This window comes from Pholcus phalangioides, unplaced genomic scaffold (assembly GCF_987345545.1).
Source record: "Pholcus phalangioides strain wild (caught in Gottingen) unplaced genomic scaffold, Ppha-v1.0 ptg000009l_1, whole genome shotgun sequence".
Lineage (NCBI taxonomy): Eukaryota > Metazoa > Arthropoda > Arachnida > Araneae > Pholcidae > Pholcus > Pholcus phalangioides.
This window is the reverse complement of record NW_028301602.1, coordinates 15,071,466-15,089,062: the sequence shown is the minus strand read 5'-3', so window position 1 is coordinate 15,089,062 and position 17,597 is coordinate 15,071,466. Positions and strand designations below refer to the sequence as shown.

At 35.6% G+C, this 17,597-nt stretch overlaps 1 protein-coding gene across 1 annotated transcript in view; it reads right to left on the bottom strand.

The window, feature by feature from the left end:
* Positions 1-1,996: 1,996 nt before the first annotated feature.
* The window catches only part of LOC149081804 (isocitrate dehydrogenase [NADP], mitochondrial-like), a 42,875-nt gene continuing 27,274 nt past the window's right edge, over positions 1,997-17,597 (bottom strand). Inside the window, exons 6-11 of the mRNA XM_089235574.1 lie at positions 16,230-16,366; positions 12,657-12,808; positions 12,267-12,379; positions 10,752-10,849; positions 8,381-8,473; positions 1,997-6,106 (exon numbers count right to left, since the gene is read on the bottom strand). Coding sequence (XP_089091700.1) covers positions 6,025-6,106; positions 8,381-8,473; positions 10,752-10,849; positions 12,267-12,379; positions 12,657-12,808; positions 16,230-16,366 — 675 coding nt within the window. The 3' untranslated portion in view covers positions 1,997-6,024. The remainder of the gene's footprint in view (positions 6,107-8,380; positions 8,474-10,751; positions 10,850-12,266; positions 12,380-12,656; positions 12,809-16,229; positions 16,367-17,597) is intronic.

Here is a 17,597-nt window from a genome sequence, read left to right as displayed (position 1 = left end):
TTCTTGAAATCTGCCTTTTCATCATTTTTCCTAGAACAGTAATTTCAGTTTGAAAGGGCAGGGCCGTAACTAGATTTTTTGCCAACCCCCAAATAACTTTATTTTCTTAAGTTTGAGACCACAAAAAGGGAGCCCTGCACAAATCTCTTCTTGCGAATTTTTTTCAAATATTAAGACCTTTGATGCTATCTATCCACAGACAGGAAATCATACGAAAAATGGAACTGCTTCTGCCATCTATCGATAGACTAAGAACCATCGGAAAATGTAACCGATAATAGAGCTGCTGGGCTTCCATCCAGTGATGGTAACCTCTTCCAGCAAAATTTTCCTCCCGCATTCCGAAAAATCTGTAGCTATCTAGCGGGAAAAATACGTAACCAAGTATTTTACAATAGAAAAGCATTGCATTAATTTAATTTTTTTGTTTGATGAACTCAAAATTTCTCACTTGGACGAATTTTGATCTATTTTTCCCACGAATTACCATCAACTGCTGCCATCTAATACTTATGAAAAAAAACAAACTCGCATTTAGTATCATTTTTGAAAACTAGATGGTAGTAAACCTTTTTTTTTTTTGTATATTTTTCAAACTATTTCATATTACATAGTGTAAATTCTTATTTTAAAGCGGTCCTAAAGCCCTTGTAGGTATAAAGGACGTAAAATGTCATGTCAAACTATTTCTACGTAAGTTAAAGCAGAGCAGTTTTCTGGAACAGTAAGTCAAGACCGACCATATTTACATCAGTAATGCATAGGAATTGGATGATAATGTACTTATGCCGGTTATTTGAATAACTATTGCCGCGTCTTCTTGTTGGGAGAATGTGTTATATCAAAACCTGTCTTCATGTCCATTACGCTGGGTGGGGAAGGGGGGCGTATCTCGCCCATGAAAATGTTAATTCCTTCAAATCCAAGATATAAGCCACCATATTTGTGGACATCTAAGAATTTGGACGGCTTTGACCAGCAAGAAAAAAAAACTATCGTTTACAAATAGTACTATAGTTGATTTTTTGTTTGCTTTCTAAACAAAGAGCTCACGAGTCTTATTTTTCTGGTTGTAAAATTAAAGTTCTCATAATTCCTTGATAGATGGCAGCAAAAGTTGCAGTACTTCGACATGGATTTCAAACTGCATTAGTACTCTCCTGACCGTATTTCATAGGAAAACACGAAATTTGATATCTCGAATATAGATAATTGATAACAAAGGTGAAAAATAAAAACACTAATAGAGACAGGAAACTTCCAAATGGCGAAAAATGAACTCTTAGGCGGGGCCACGATATGCCAATACATGTGCAGTATACACGCATACAGTGGAACTTCCTAATAACGAACAAAACACACTTGGAACAGAAAATTCTGTCCATTGAAGCTTGTTCACTTTTTTTTAAGGAAATAGGCCCATAACTCCATTCATGCAGTATTGTAGGGCAACGTACAGATCAAGCAAGATTTGTATATTAAGATGACCAGATACCGCAAGAGAAAATTGAAGGTTAGGTTCTACGGCTCGCTGGCGCAAAGATGAATTTAAGAAAGAAACTTCAACTGCCCTTGTGGGAAATCGGACCCACGTACTTTCACTTTCTGGGTGAACACCCTAGGCTACAAAGGCAACGAATATCTCAATCTTTCCTTGGAACTCGTGTGCACTGAACAGGACTGTACATGGACAGTCGGACCTAACACAGGACAAAAGCTCATAATTGCTGACACTGCCACCGGATGGCAACTTCCTAGGATGATATCACTCTCCACTATTCGTACGAAGGTTTTCAACAGCTGGCTGATGCAAAGATGAGTGAGAGGATATGGGTTTGATTTCCCCGCAACAGTAGTTGAAAAGTTTCTCTCCTCACTTCAGCCATCAGTAGAAACTTTCGCAAATCAGTACACGTGGTCAGAGTTAAACAAGCTGTAATTGGCAGTCTTTTTCCATTTTATCCAATGAAATTTGTAACACAATCAAAACAAGATATCAGATGTATATTTTTATTGGATGGCGATAATTTAAAAAAAGAAAAAAAAAAGTGCAACATACAAAGAAAAATTCGTGTGAAAGGTTTGGTATTTTATCACAGAAACATTCGTGTTTTTTTCCTTCTCCCTGGTAATAATTAACCAAAGCGGGAAAATTGCTTTGCAATAAAATCCATTCGCAAACTTTTTTCTTCTTGCATTAATAATTATACATACATAAATGGAATGATAGAAACAAATTTTTAAAAAATGATTGATAAATATCGATGAACTTTAGACTTTTCCCATCTCAAAAATCGATAAATCATTTCAGCAAAATAAGATAATTTTGGTAACTAACACACCAAAAGAAAATATACGGAAAACAAAATATAATTTTTGTTAACAGACATTTCGGGTGAATAAATTAGAATTAACATAAAACAGACGATAAACAAGAATCAACGAAAAATGTAGGCATTTTAGCCGGCGTCATTTAGAAATGAAAATAACACGTAGCAAAAAATAATAAATGTGAACAGATGTCGCAATATAAGATTTTGTTTCAAAACTCTATGTAGAAGGATTTCTATGTTTTTGATGTGTACAATGTGCAACAAATTTCACTGAAGAGTAAGAAACTATAATTTTTTTTTTTTTTGTGGTATTTCTCTAAGCTCAACCTAATCAGTAGGCATATAGACCTCAACTTATTTCATGTAGCAAGTACATTGACGAACCCTTAAAAGACACTGTTTTAGGTTTGGAAAATGTTATTGAAACATACATTTAGCCCTTGAAGCACGAGATAAGACACAGATAACGGCTATGTAACATCCACGATTCTATTTATTAGTTTAGGTAAAGCAGGGCTCGGCAAATTAAAAAAAGGTGCCAAACATCCCCTAGAAAAAAAAATTAAAAATAATGTTCTTTCCAAAAGACATAGTGACCACCTTCAGTATTCATAGCGGATATAATTAGAAAAACTTTGTGTTGTACTCAGATTCTCTAATTTAGTAACTGCACATAAAAAAAATTTTAGGCACCAATATACTAATTTCTTAGTTACATGTTCACTTGGGATTTGTTAAACCCTGAGGTAAAGTGATTACGTATAAAGAATCGCTCATAAGCAACTGAGCTTTTTTTTTTGTTTGGTTCTTCATCCTACAAAATAGAATCACCCAACGTGATGTGGCCAAGTCTGTCTCATCTCGTGCTTGGAGGACTATAGGCTACTCCCAGGATAGTATGAAATGATGCAATGTAATTTTTGTGGTAACATCAGAGAACGATACGAGGGGAAAAAAATTAAACAAGTCGTCCCTCGCAACACTGCACCCTGTTACAATATGAATTCAGATGTCGAAAATGTCACTAGCATTAGAGCAAAAGACATACACATATAAATATAGTGAAGGATTATTGTATTAGATGCTAATGCCAATCCTTGAAGTAGAGTGAAAGTATGAAAAATGAACTTGATGATAGTTACAATTTTTCATTTCGTGTGAGAAACAGTGAAGATATGCTATAAAAGAGTACTAAAATGACTAAATACTTGTTGAATTTGCATAAATTTAAATACGTATTCAATAAATTTTTAAATTTTTTTTACAGGTTACCAATATATCACACCCCTGCTTTGAAAGTGGTACAACTCAAAATACAATTCAGATTTTAGAATGTACTGGTCATATTTCTAACGTGTGTATATCATCAAAACAATACTAGGCGAAGTTACGTATTATAAACAATTATAGCTAAATTTACCATGAAAATAAAACTTTACAAGCAGGGGGGGGGGGGACCTTAACATGCCAGAGATATTGATATGTATACAGGAAAACTGAACAGACCTTTTGGCACACTAGAAAGCTCATAAAAACAGCATAAATTAGAAAGGGAAAAGGCTCGTGAAAAACTATCGCTGTCAGGTAAAACCTTGTTCATTTGATTCCAAGCAATAACATTACAAGATACATCAAAATAATACCTTTCTCAAATGTTACAATAAATATATTGAGAAAGAAATATGTAACTTTCATATTTGCGATTAACGAGAACCAATGATCACCATTAAACAAATTAATTAATACCTAAGATAAGATCAATACATTTTTTGTGAGTGAATTCTCCCAAGTTCAATAAAATATGATTTGTTTTCAAAAATAATGAAAACGATGAAACAAATGGGCATAATTTGTAAATGATTAGAATTTCGAGCAATCTGAATACAGTAAAGCCTTGATTATGCAACCCTCATTTACATGAAACCCCATTAACAGATGAGGAAAGTTTTGTCCAAGGTCAGACAGAAAGTCTCTTGAATGAAGATGAATAGAGTTAAAATTTGCAAATAAGAACCAATTTTGAGTATTCCTTCAAAAGCATTGAGATTAATTAGAAATTATTTCAATACAAAAACTTTGCAATATTTTGATGAATTCGTTAATTGTCAGTAAATCTGTTGAGCGTATATGAGATAATTGGTGTGGATCTGTTTCCCAGCACATTTCTTTTTTTTTTGTTTTGTAAAAAACCATGAAACAATATGGATCTGCGGTGGGTGGAAATGAACAACTCAATCAATATAATAAGTGTTTAAAAATTGATATATTTTTAATTTAAAATTTCACTTTGAAATCGCAAGTCAGGTATATCTGGGATCGGCACATCTATAAGGTGAGAAAATTAATGTCACAGAAAGATGCTCAGTGACTGTTTACATAGAAAAAACATGGCATTGCTATTGCCATTTGGTGGTTCTGGAGAATCACAGACTAATCATTGCTGACAGCATACTACATTTGCATATCAAATAGAGTTTGTTTCTCCTTTAGCTGGCTGTATATATAGCCGCAATAAGATAGTCTCAGCACACTTGCATTCAGTTGCAGTCTCTCACTTTGCCGTTTGACTCCAGCTGGGAATCAGGAATTCCATGAATTACCAACGTTCCTAAATTACACTCAAGGTGGCTGTCACGTAAGACTTTAGAAGTAAAGGAACTGCTGACACAGGAACTGATATCGCACTCCAAGTTGTGATGAACTGACCCCCACATGGACTGGAAATACAAACAAGCAACGGGCAACTTGTGAAAAAATTTATTCATCTAAATTTGTGAAAGTTGATAATTTAATTGTTAAAAATTTCCTTGTTAAATTAAACTAATACTCAGAGTTCCTAGTTTTGGTTTCTTGTTGCGTTGGATTGTCTCGCGATGCTCCGTTTGAACCGGAAATCTGAACCATTCATCACCAGTGAAATTTTCAAAACAGGTCGAGGTACCACTAATTTATGTGGGTCTAACCTCTTTTGGGAGGAATATTACTCCCATAGGAAGGAACATCACTAATATTTTTGGTACAACTGAATAATTTTCATTTAATTAAACTTAAATTTTCAATTCTGCATACCACCCACAGACCATACACTGCGAAATTCTGGTGTAGACGACAAAAGACCCTTAGAGCGATGTATATTCAAGTGACTGGGAATTTTTATTTACTGACATAGATATGTTCTGATTATGGTTGGATAATCAAGGTTTTGCTGTGCAATAAAAAATATAGGGGAGAAAAATGTTCAGTACATCCTACTGCCACCTCGCAGTATATACAAATACATATGCTCGCCCATGTACACATATACACACTTAACATCAACGTCAATCACTACTACCTCTAGCAGCTTCGAGAAGTATAAAAATAATTAATAAAAAGTGCTAAATTCTGAATCTATTTCCGTAGGTGATTATTTTTTACCCTCTGTTCCACGAATGAAAACTAAAAAAAAGTTACTGATTGTGCAAACTCATGCTACGTGCCTCCGAATAAAAAATAAAATCTCAGCTCAAAACATTTAACCCAATAGAAAAGTTTTTTTTAACCCCAAAGTTTCGATTTTAAATTGGATTTTTTCTTCTTTAAATAAAAAAAAGTGCCCGCTATAAAAGATGAACACAGTACGTCTCTCTGCATTTTCCCCCTTCTTCTCTACTTTCCATACCATATATTAGCTTTCGAAGATGATTTCGATTTAACGTTTCAGTTGTTTCTGAAGTTCCTCTGATATGGCTTGCAAGAAATCCATGGTATACAGGTAATCAGATTCCTTAACACTGTGGAAGATAATTATCAAACAACCGGTTAGTATCGAGGAAAAAAGAAAAAAATCTAATTCATATAAAAAGCAGTTTTGTTCAATTCAACAACATTCTTAAAGGTGGTATATGTTACGGTGAATGTGATAAATCAGGTTATTACGTATAATTGCCGAGCATTTTGGCAGGTTTGACAAATTTCTCCAAATTAATTACTTTTACTGGCGATTATGCCATGTTGCATTGTTGGTAACCATGATAAATCGTACTATATAATATACTATACATAAGTGGTTCTCAAACTTTTGTCACTCGCGGCTTCCTTGCTTAATTCATGGTTCATCTGTGACTCTCCAGAATACTTTAGTAGATATTTCACCTTATAAAAGAACTACTTCAAAGCATAAATAGGCACACAAATCAATATCACCAGTTCGTAGAGATGCACACTTTGAGAAACACTACAACTATTTCACTACACATGCACCTCGTACAAATTTCTCTACAGAATTTATAATGAATTGGTACATGTGGTAATGTGTGTTGTGAACCTAACAAAGTCTGTTACTGTGTAATGCTTGTTATATGTAGTGATGCCATCTGCCATCAATTTTTTTAATCTTGAATAATTGAACCATTGTAGGAGGATTGTTGCTTGCTGTGCCAAGACTTTTTAATGGGGAGATCGGCTTGCATTTGCGTCTCGAAATTGGGAACCACAGAAAATGTGAGCTGACTTTGAGAAATACACACACTGCTATATATAATTCATACATGTATTGTATCATTATATCGAGGTCCGATTATATTCATCACACATAATAGATTCATTGGAATTTTTTTTACACATTTATCACCAACTACGCTAGGCTGTTATGCATTATCACAGATAAAGGCAATAAATTTCAAGTATTTATCAAATTTACCAATGATGCGTGGGTATTATACATAATGTGTAGTAATAGTAATAAATTTATTAAACTTACCAAGATGATTGGTAAGTATGCATAATATCTGATTTATATATTTATCGTAACAAATACATCCATGAGTGCCAATTCTCAGACTTGAAAATGTGATGTCATGTGATGAAATATTTCATTGCTAAAGAAAACGGCAAACAAATAAAAGAAAATTGAAGATTTTTTTAGGGATTGATTGCGTAGGGTAACCTGTTTTCCCAGGTACATTCTAGTAATTTTGATCACCCAAACTTTTATTTTAAAAATAAAAATATCCTGTTTTTCTAGTATATTAAACGAAGCCAACTTCAATTTAGTCAAGGATTTAAATAATTTTTCAGCTTTTTTTTTGTAGAATCTATTTCGATCCACTGTGATTTTCCACAGTGCGTTCTTTCTCGTCATCAGAAATTTTAGCAATGATTGGTAAATCTGCTTACTTAGGGCATCATATTTGGTGACACTAGCCAATTTTTGGTATTTGGGAATCTCAATTTCTCTTATTTTTCCCAAAGAAATATAGTCGGCCTGAGACTGCAAGGACTTAGGGATTTTTTAATTTATGTGAATCACAACCATATATGATTTTTAGGCTATGAAAGGGATCACATCCACTAATAATTTATTTATACAGTACAATATTGATGGCTGAGTTGGCTATACCCGAGAATATGTTTGAATGTAATACAGTAAAACCCCTTTTAATGGACACCCCCCCTCAGATGCAGGCATTCCTTGTTTATAGCAAAGTAATAATTTCCCCTCGTATAATAAAAGTAAGCATTTCAAACCCTTGATAAACATTCACCCTTCTTTTACGGACAATTTTTTTTGTGCCACCAGTGTCAGCGAAAGAGGTTTTTTACTGTAGATATATTGTTTAACATTGAGCGAAAATGTAGTGGTTGTGGGAGAATCAACAATAGCGGAGGGGAGTGTGTTCCATAAAGAATTCATTCATCCATTTATTTAATAAGAATCCACTGTAGCATGTTTCCCATCGCTCCCCCGTCTTCAAAAATGTTTAATTTTTCTCTTTCTTTGCCCCCCCCCCCCCATCTCAACACTCATAGGGTCCCATGTTATACCTGCAGCTCCTATCCCCTCGGGCCAATATTGCCCACTTTGGGAAACACTGCATTACAGCTTTAGGTGTAATCCTACCCGCTGTTTCGAATAAACAAATAAAATGCTCAAGTATTTCATTCTTGTTCTTAATACCACACCTGCCTACCAGAAAGTTGAGACACTGTATGTGTATATTTGAAAATTAGCAGTACATGTAAAATATAGCAGACAAATGACAATTTTTTAATGGAATAAAACTTACTTTTTTATTCCATGGATGCAACCTGCCAGATCTTTGGTCATTTTCCCAGAATCAACTGTTTCAACACAAGCTTTTTCTAACGCATTACAAAACCTATGAAAAAGATCAAAATTATTTGTAGCCAATCAGTAATAATACGTATGTGAGAATGTTAACATTATTACTACTTCCTTCAGAGAAAATTTCTATGTGAATTTCTTGTGAGCCCAAAGACTTCAATTACTTCAGAGGCAACATTTTATGCCTATTGAGATTTTATTTTCCCCTCATTTGTGCCTTGTTTCCAGTGCTTCGCCTGGGATATCAGAAAGCCCATTAAGAACGTTCGAGACATCTTGAAAATTTCACTAAGAATTTTATTTTTAATAGGAAACATTTTTCATTACACACTTTTTTTCATATAAATTAATGAAGATTTGAATGAACCAAAATTGTCACAAAGAATTTCATTAAGAAAACCTCTGCTCTACATAATAAAATTGTATTCAGACTTTTCCCATCCACCACGGCACTTTCCATATTCTAAGCGTATCTGCATCTCCTCACTACTGTTTAACAAAAAAAATCTCTCTGGAAAACCTTTGTCAGGGTCACCACTTGGTGGCGCCCCTGACTAAAGTTTGAGACACACCAGGGCACCGCAGCACATAGTTTGAGAACTCCTGATACACAGCATAGTTTCCTAAACTTTGCCCCCCCCCCCCCAACTCCAGTGAACCCATAGGATCTTATGTTGTACTTGTTTCAATTGCCCCCCAGACAATTCCATCGCCAGCTTTGGGAAACACCGACATATAGAATGGATGCACAAACTAGTAAATGTTACCCTTTTGATAATTGCAGAGCAATAATACAATGAAGAGCCAAAAAAACTGGTACACCTGCCTAATATCGTGTAGGACCCCCGCAAGCACGCAGAAGTGCCGCAACACGACGTGGCATGGACTCGACTAATGTCTGAAGTAGTGCTGGAGGTAATTGACACAGTGAATCCTGCAGGGCTGTCCATAAATCCGTAGGAGTAAGGGGGGTGGAGATCTCTTCTGAACAGCACGTTGCAAGGCATCCCGATATGTTCATTAATGTTCATGTCTGGGGATTTAGGTGGCCAGCGGAAGTGTCTAAAGTCAGAAGAGTGTTCCTGGAGCCACTTTGTAGCAATTCTGGACGTGTGGGGTGTTGCATTGTCCTGCTGAAATTGTCCAAGTCCGTCGGAATGCACAATGGACATGAATGGGTGCAGGTGATCAGACAGGATGCTTACGTACCTGTCACCTGTCAGAGTCGTATCTAGACGTATCAGGGGTCCCATATCACACCAACTGCACACGCCCCATACCATCACAGAGCCTCCACCAGCTTGAACAGAGTTGACAAGTCCCCTTTTGACATGTAGGATCCATGGATTCATGAGGTTGTCTCCATACCCGTACACGTCCATCAGCTCGAAGCAATTAGAACCGAGACTCGTCAGACCAGGCAACGTGTTTCCAGTCCTCAACAATCCAATGTCGGTGTTGTCGGACCCAGGTGAGGCGTAAAGCTTTGTGTCGTGCAGTCATCAAGGGTACACGAGTGGGCCTTCGGCCCCGAAAGCCCATATCGATGATGTTTCGTTGAATGGTTCGCACGCTTACACTTGTTGATGGCCCAGCATTGAAATCTGCAGCAATTTGCGGAAGGGTTTCCCGTTTGTCACGTTTAATGGTTCTCGTCAGTCGTCGTTGGTCCCGTTCTTGCATGATCTTTTTCCGGCCGCAGCGATGTCGCAGATTTAATTTTTTACCTGATTCCCGATATACACGGTACACTCGTGAAATGGTCGTACGTGAAAATCCAAATTTCATCGCTACCTCGGAGATGCTATGTCCCATCTCTCGTGCGCCGACTATAACACCACGTTCAAACTGACTTAAATCTCGATAAGCAGCAGTAATCGATCTAATAACTATGCCAGACACTTGTTGTGTTATATAGGCGTTGCCGACAGCAGCGCCGTACTTTGATTGGTTCCATATCTCTTTATTTGCATATGCATGCCTGTACCAGTTTTTTTGGCTCTTCAGTTTAGAAAGATAAATCATTTCCTAAAATGCTTTGGGATGCCTGATTAAATGTATGATGCACATTATTGATTTTAACTATGCAGAAAGTACTTTAGCACCTATCAAACATGTTCACATTGTATAAAAATGAAAAGAACTGATAATTCTTAATAAATTAGTTTTTTAAATTGATATTTGACCTGTGAAGAAATTATTTATCCCTCACAGGGCCTTATAAATGTAATCCTGGGTGAAATATGGTCTAAGAGTTGAAAAGTTTTGGTACATAGAGATTCAGCTGTACAAGGGAAAGAATTTATGCAAACCTTGATAGCTCTTTGTTATCATCAAGTTTTGCCCTATGTTCTAGTCCTCTGGTCCATGCAAAAATACTAGCAATGGGATTTGTACTCGTGGGCTTTCCCTAAAATTAAAATAACAGGTATGAAATAAAATGACACATAATCAATAGTTTCATGTAATACTTTAAAAAAAGGTTCACCTGGGGCAATAGGCATTTGAAGATTTACAGCCAATTGCAGGAGATTAGTCGTTGCTCTTTTTTACAATCGAAAGATAATGTACAAGAATGGCGTCACTTCAGATGCAGTCAGGTGACCGCATGGCTCATTGGCTGGACTAGCAGCTTTTTTGTGTGTCATTTTCGTAGTATATTTTGTAACCGTGCAGAATGGTTGACAGGAAAAGGATAACAGTGTCTTCCGGTTATCTGTGATCACCTTCCCCACCATTAGCCCGGATAATTGAGGTTCTACTGTACCTGGTGAGTTAGAGCTCCCTCAATTGGATATTGATACATCATTTGTAATTAATCCTTCAGATAATAACGCCAGCACTTTCATGCACTTTGAATTCTATTTTGATATTGGGATATTTTGTTGAAATTGCAAAAATTAGGAATATTCCAAAAGAATTTTCAAATACGCTAACAGGAAGTATGACACTGGACGACAAGTGTCCTCCATTGGGGTGGGGGGGGGGGGCAGCAAAACATTTATTTGCAAAAAAAGTTGAAGTGGAACAAAATTGAATTGTATTATTCACATTAAACTGTAATTTAAATAATTAACTACAAAAGAATCACTTGCATGGAAAATAACAATATCATGTCAATACTATAAGGTGAAAAACAAAAGTACCCACAAGGTAATAAAATACACCAACATTCAAGAGTTCATTTCTAAACTAGAAATGGCTTCTCGAGAATTTTTTTGATGCCAGTCTCTGAGTAGAGTAGTCATCTAAACATGCTAAAATATACAACATCTAGCTGCAAGGCTAAAATATTACACAAAGCTAAATCCTTGCTGTCCTCAAATGAGGACACTGGGCAGAAATGGGTTATGTTTTTATGACAACGTTATGTATTTTTCTTTTTTATGAGAAGAGGCCTATAATCTACACTAAGAAATTCAGATGTTTTAAAATGCATAACTCAATATATTACGATAAGTGACAATGTTGGAAATTTCCTTCACTCTTCTTTAATGTTTTTCATTAAGTGTGATAGGAACATCAGTTGATGTGTTCAGCAAAAACATTACATAGCTGTTTTTTAGAATCACTTAGAGGGCCCCCATGACATATACAGTAAAACCCCTCTTAACAATCACCCCCTATTTTATGGCCAAACGGCCAAGTAATTATTTCCTATTGTGTAACAAAAGTATGCATTTCAAACACCTGATTAATGGTTACCCCCCCATCTTTTATGGATGAATATTTTTGTAACGTGTCCGTAAAAGAGAGGTTTTATTGTAGTAAAGTCTTCGGCTTATTTCAATGGCAGCAGTCTGCTAACTCATAAATATGTTTATTACCTTTTGATGTTCCCTGTAATGTCGAGTTACTGTACCATGAGCTGCTTCAGATTCAATCGTTTTTCCATCTGGACAAACTAAGACACTTGTCATCAATCCCAGAGACCCATAACCTATATCAATAAAGATGAATAAATAAAAGGGGAAACTTAAAATACAGTCAATGCTCATTTTTGTTGAACTCGAACAGACTGAAACAATTAGTTTGCAAATGGAAAAAAAAAAAACATTCAAAAGTATGGGAAATTTTTTGTGACCTGAGAATTAGTTTGTGAAAATACGTCAGTTCGTGAATCGGAGGTTTGTAAAAATCGACTGTCTATGCTATTTTATTAAGTAGTACTTGCTGGGGTATAACTATGTAAATATCATTCATGTCCTTGCCCTTACCTTGAGCAACTATATCAGACTGTACATCTCCATCATAATTCTTGCAAGCCCATACGAATCCTCCAGATGATTTGAGAACTTGAGCCACCATATCATCAATCAACCTGTGTTCATACCAAATTCCTAGATCCTCAAACTTCTTTTGGTAATCTCTGTCAATTAAAAAATGTTTCATTTTTAAAAACTAATGAAAACATACTTTTTTTATTACTTTAATTGAAATTTTGTAATTTAGAAAATTTGAAAGTTGCCTTCTAGATATTCCAGGAAGGGAAAAAATTTTTTCCTTGTGTTCAATAGCAAAGATTAATCATTGCAGCAGCCAGTAGCCACCATGTAGGTTTAATCTACATTTGTTAATTGCTATGCAAGGCCTTTCATGTACCAAGATAGCCCAGGTGGGCACATGCATGGAGACTACTCTGTCCAAAACACTCTTAACAGTACAAATCCACACAGCACAATAAATACATCAGTTTCTGGTCCATGCAATCTAGCCATCTCATATAAATAGGAGAAAGTAAAAAGATTTTGATGGCTTTGATTATTTTTCATTGTTACTTAGAAATGTGCAGTCCAACTCTGATTTAATGAATTGGAAGAAATTGAAAATTTGATTCACTAACCCTTAACTGGCATTGTGAAAATTCTGTGCGTAACTGGTCTATTCCGATCTGAACACTGAAGTCTTACGCAAGTGGTGTGGCAGAGTTATCATCAATGATATAGAGAGAGGAAAAATAGAAAAACATAATAAATTTGCCAAACACGTGTTAACAACTAGCTTGAAAGGTACTGAAAATAAGATGGTCCAGGTGCATTCCAGAGTTGGCAAGATGAACAATGCGAGGGGTCATGAATGAATGAAAGCCAGGGGCTCTGCCACCAGACTTATCCCGTTGCAGAGATCTCTCAAATCGATCGTCGAACCTAGGTATAGGGGCGAAAGACCAACCGAACCATCTAGTAGCTGGTTCCCTCCAAAGTTTCCCCCAGGATAGCTGGCGCTCGGAGGAAATATGCAGTCAGGTCTGTTAAAGGGAATGATTAGAGGCCTCGGGGCCGAAACGACCTCGTTCCAGCCCAGCTTCGTGGCAAAGTCTGGAACAAAGTGAGTGCACCTAACAGTCTCAGTGTGTAGCTAGTGTTGTGTTTGATATTTCAGTGCTGCAACCTATACTTCAAATTGTGAGTAAGTGTAATGATAGAATATATGTAACGTTGTAGGCCTGTTGCTCTCTGTGGCGAGACTTTTTAACGGCGAGATCAGCTTTCATTCACGCCTTGAAGTTGGAAACCACAGAAAACCAACTTCAGCCGACCACCACTGTGGTGCTGGTGGGGTTCGAACCCGAATCCTTGCGATGCGAGTCCATCACTATGACCACTCGACCACCACGCCAGTCAAGGGTTAAATCGAGGACAGAGTTAAAATTGATCAGGAACATTAACACACTCGAAACCACAAATTTTAAAAGCTACTTACTTTGGAGATTGCTGTTACAACTTATTACTGACAACAATTGGAAAAAAAATTAAGAATAAAGTCAGGATGCATGAAAAACTGTGTGATAGAAGTTATTTCCATCATTTTATCAAATTCTGTCAAAATTTTAATTTTTTCACTAATCAAAAAATCACTTTTTTCACGTTTCAAAAAATCACTGAAGAGAAACAAGTGATCTGCCATTCTTCACTTGTCAAGGCAGAGCACAAACTTGAAGTAGTGTTTTCTTTTTACTGAAATCTAAACAGGCGAATAACACAATGTTTCATGGTATTGGTGTACACTAATAGGCCACTAAAACCATCCCTCACACACTCTAAATGGCTTTGTCTCCTCAATTAAAAAAGAACAGATTCCTCTTTTTCTTGTTTGTCTCAAAAGAGGGGGCTGATGTAAATTCCTGAAAAGTTTCTTTGGATTGTGGTTTTGGGTGACAAGAAATGAAAATGTTTTTATATATTTGTTATAACAAGGTTTTTAATTCATTATATAGCAGCTTGACATCTATTTTTGCCAGAATTTTGGAAAAAAAAACCCTATTAAATCAAGGGGTTAATTTTTTTTCTCTAGAATGTGTAATTTTTTTTTGGGGGGTGCGGTTTATATTCGAATATAAATGGTATTTGTAACACAAGCCAGTTTTTAAGCAGATTGTAAACTCACTTGTCCATGATTTTAATAAATACCTCAATAATTTATCAAAATTTGGACAATTGTAAATTTTCAACTTTTCCACATTTATTATTACAGAACATGATGACTGAAACTGACCATCAAAGTAGAGTCTCGATAATTTGAGGTTCCAAATAATCTGAGGCGCTGGGAATTTTTCGAAATTCTTTCTCAAATCTCTTTTTGTTTTTTGTCAAGACTGCATTCTATTTTGTTTTGTTTGATTCCTCCAACGAATAAGTCATTTCAGTTTTAAGGGATCTCGATCCCCAGGCGGGTCCCTGTTGCACTCCCATTTCAGACAAACCCATAGTAAATTTTTGGTGCAAAAAAATCCATATAGAGTTCTAGAAATACGAGAACCTCCCTTTAGCCTCTACTCCCTTGTCTTGGGAGTATGGTCACCGTTGGTCTTGGCAGTCATAATCTTCATGAACTAAGCAGTTAAGTTAACAAAATAAGTAAAAGTAAGTACAACAGTAGAATCTTGATAAATTAACACTCCCATAAGTATCATAGAGCATGTCGACTTAAGCAGATGTCAAGTTAGCAAGGTTTTATTTGATCTCCCTCATCATTTATGCCACATACATGTACTTAGACATAGTTGAACAATTCCATTCTACCATCTATAAATTAATATATATATTTTTTAATTATCTGCAATTTTCAATGAAATGTTTCTGAATAATTGAAATTTTTTGTGAAAAAAGCATAAGTATATCAGAATATCTGTTAATTGGAAATGTGCAGTGCAATTGCCAAAAATTAGGAAAACTTCTTTTTAGCTTATTCAAACATCTCACTCAAAAATTTCAGATATCATCCATGTTTATAACTTTCGCAGTCCACAGGTCAAGTTTCCAGGTTCCAAAAAATGACTCAAAACTCAAGGTATGAAGAAGTATTTTCGACCAACAAAAGATTAAAAACAAATTGTTAAAATAAACGAGAGAAATATCATGAAAATTTATTAACTAGCCAATTAACTGGAAATTTCCAAAAATTAGAAAAGTTCTGATAACATAATACAAATCGCAGTCGACTTAAACAGGATTTAGCTATCTTTTGTCAAGATTTCTCCCCATTCAATTTAGTATTATATCAATGGTGAGAATAGTAATTGTAGAAGTAATTGATTGATCTGCACGTTGAGTTATCTAGTATATAGGTGTAAGCCCCCCCCCCCCCAAACAACCCATTTCTATTGTTTTTTCGGATGATCTACGTTTTTTTGTAATGAGGTAGCCTTGGTCCAGTTCATCTCAGATTATTGATACTGTAATTACATAAAAGTTATAACATAGGTTAAGCTTATTTTTCATTTACCTTCTCTAACATGCTAATAATATCAACAAATTTGTGCTAAAAGTTTTCAATAAGAAAATTCTGACCGTTCATATATATCTTGGAAGACATCTTTGAAACGCCCATCGTATCGTTTTAGAATAGTGTTTTTTGTGCTGAGGTATAGAGGCCACTTCTTTTGAACTGCATACTCAAAACAACTACGAGCAAAACCTTTTATAGACTGAAATTGAAATAAAACTCACATTATACACATAAACAGTAATCACATATGCCAAATATGTGAATTAATAGGTGGAAATTTTGTAACAATTAGTACGTGAGCATGGAAATATTGATTCTATTTTGAAAGATTATATATATATATTATAACTGCAAAAAAAGTCACATTTTTATTCAAAAACATAGTCAAACTTGGTTGCAACGACACCTTGGCTGTAACATAATTTGGTGGCTACAACCGATTACCCATACAATTAATGAACCTTGCTTTTAATGTCAATGAAAGCACAATTACCTCAGATGTAATAACACATTTTTCACCATTTTTGTTTCTTTTTAATGGCTTTTTCCCAATAAATTCTTAGAATTAAAGTCCAGAACATGACGAAAATATTTATGCATTGTTCTATTTATATGTCAGAGCTGGACTAATTGCAAAAAAAATCTAGGCATCGGGACAATTTTTTAAGTGCCAACAAATTTTTTACCAGAAAAAATTTCCAAAATAACGTTTTCTTCAACTTTTTCCAGGAAATAGTGATCCTCTCATGTTGGTGGACGTGTTGCTCTCAACCTGAAATTTTGTAACTACAAAAAGAAAATTTTAGGAGCCAATAACAATTTTTTAGTTCCATGGCGACTTGGCACCTGGAATTTGTCCAGCCATCATAAGTAATGATGAAAAAACCCCATTTATTACATGTTTAATGCTGGAGGTGCTCATTGTTTAGTTTCCATCCATTCTACAAAAGAATTCTGGCAATGATCCTAGAGGACACTGGACTTTTTTGAAGTCCAATTGTCCTCTAGGATCATTGCCAGAATTCTTTTGTGGACTTTTTTGAAGTCCAATGGCTTCTAGGAATAAAAGTGGCAATGGCTTCAAGTATTCATAGTGAACTACTATGGTATCTTCTCGTGGATTGGGATAATCTTCATCTCTTACCTGCATTCGTTATTTCTTCGAGCTTTGCAGATATTTCATTTGAAGGAATGTTTGAAACTGACTGCAAAAGCCCACTGACTTCAATGAGCAGGGTGGGGGGGGGAGAGAGGGGGGAGGTGTGTTTTGGCGTAACAAATTGCTTGTCCCTGTTTATCTGAAGTGTTTTCCTGAATGGTATTGTGTTCTGATGTCTTGCATCAAAGTTCCATGACTCAACCAAGGTGGGAAGGGGATGTTGATGAATTTTGTTTTTGTTATCAACTTGTTTTTCCCCCCTTTTTGACAG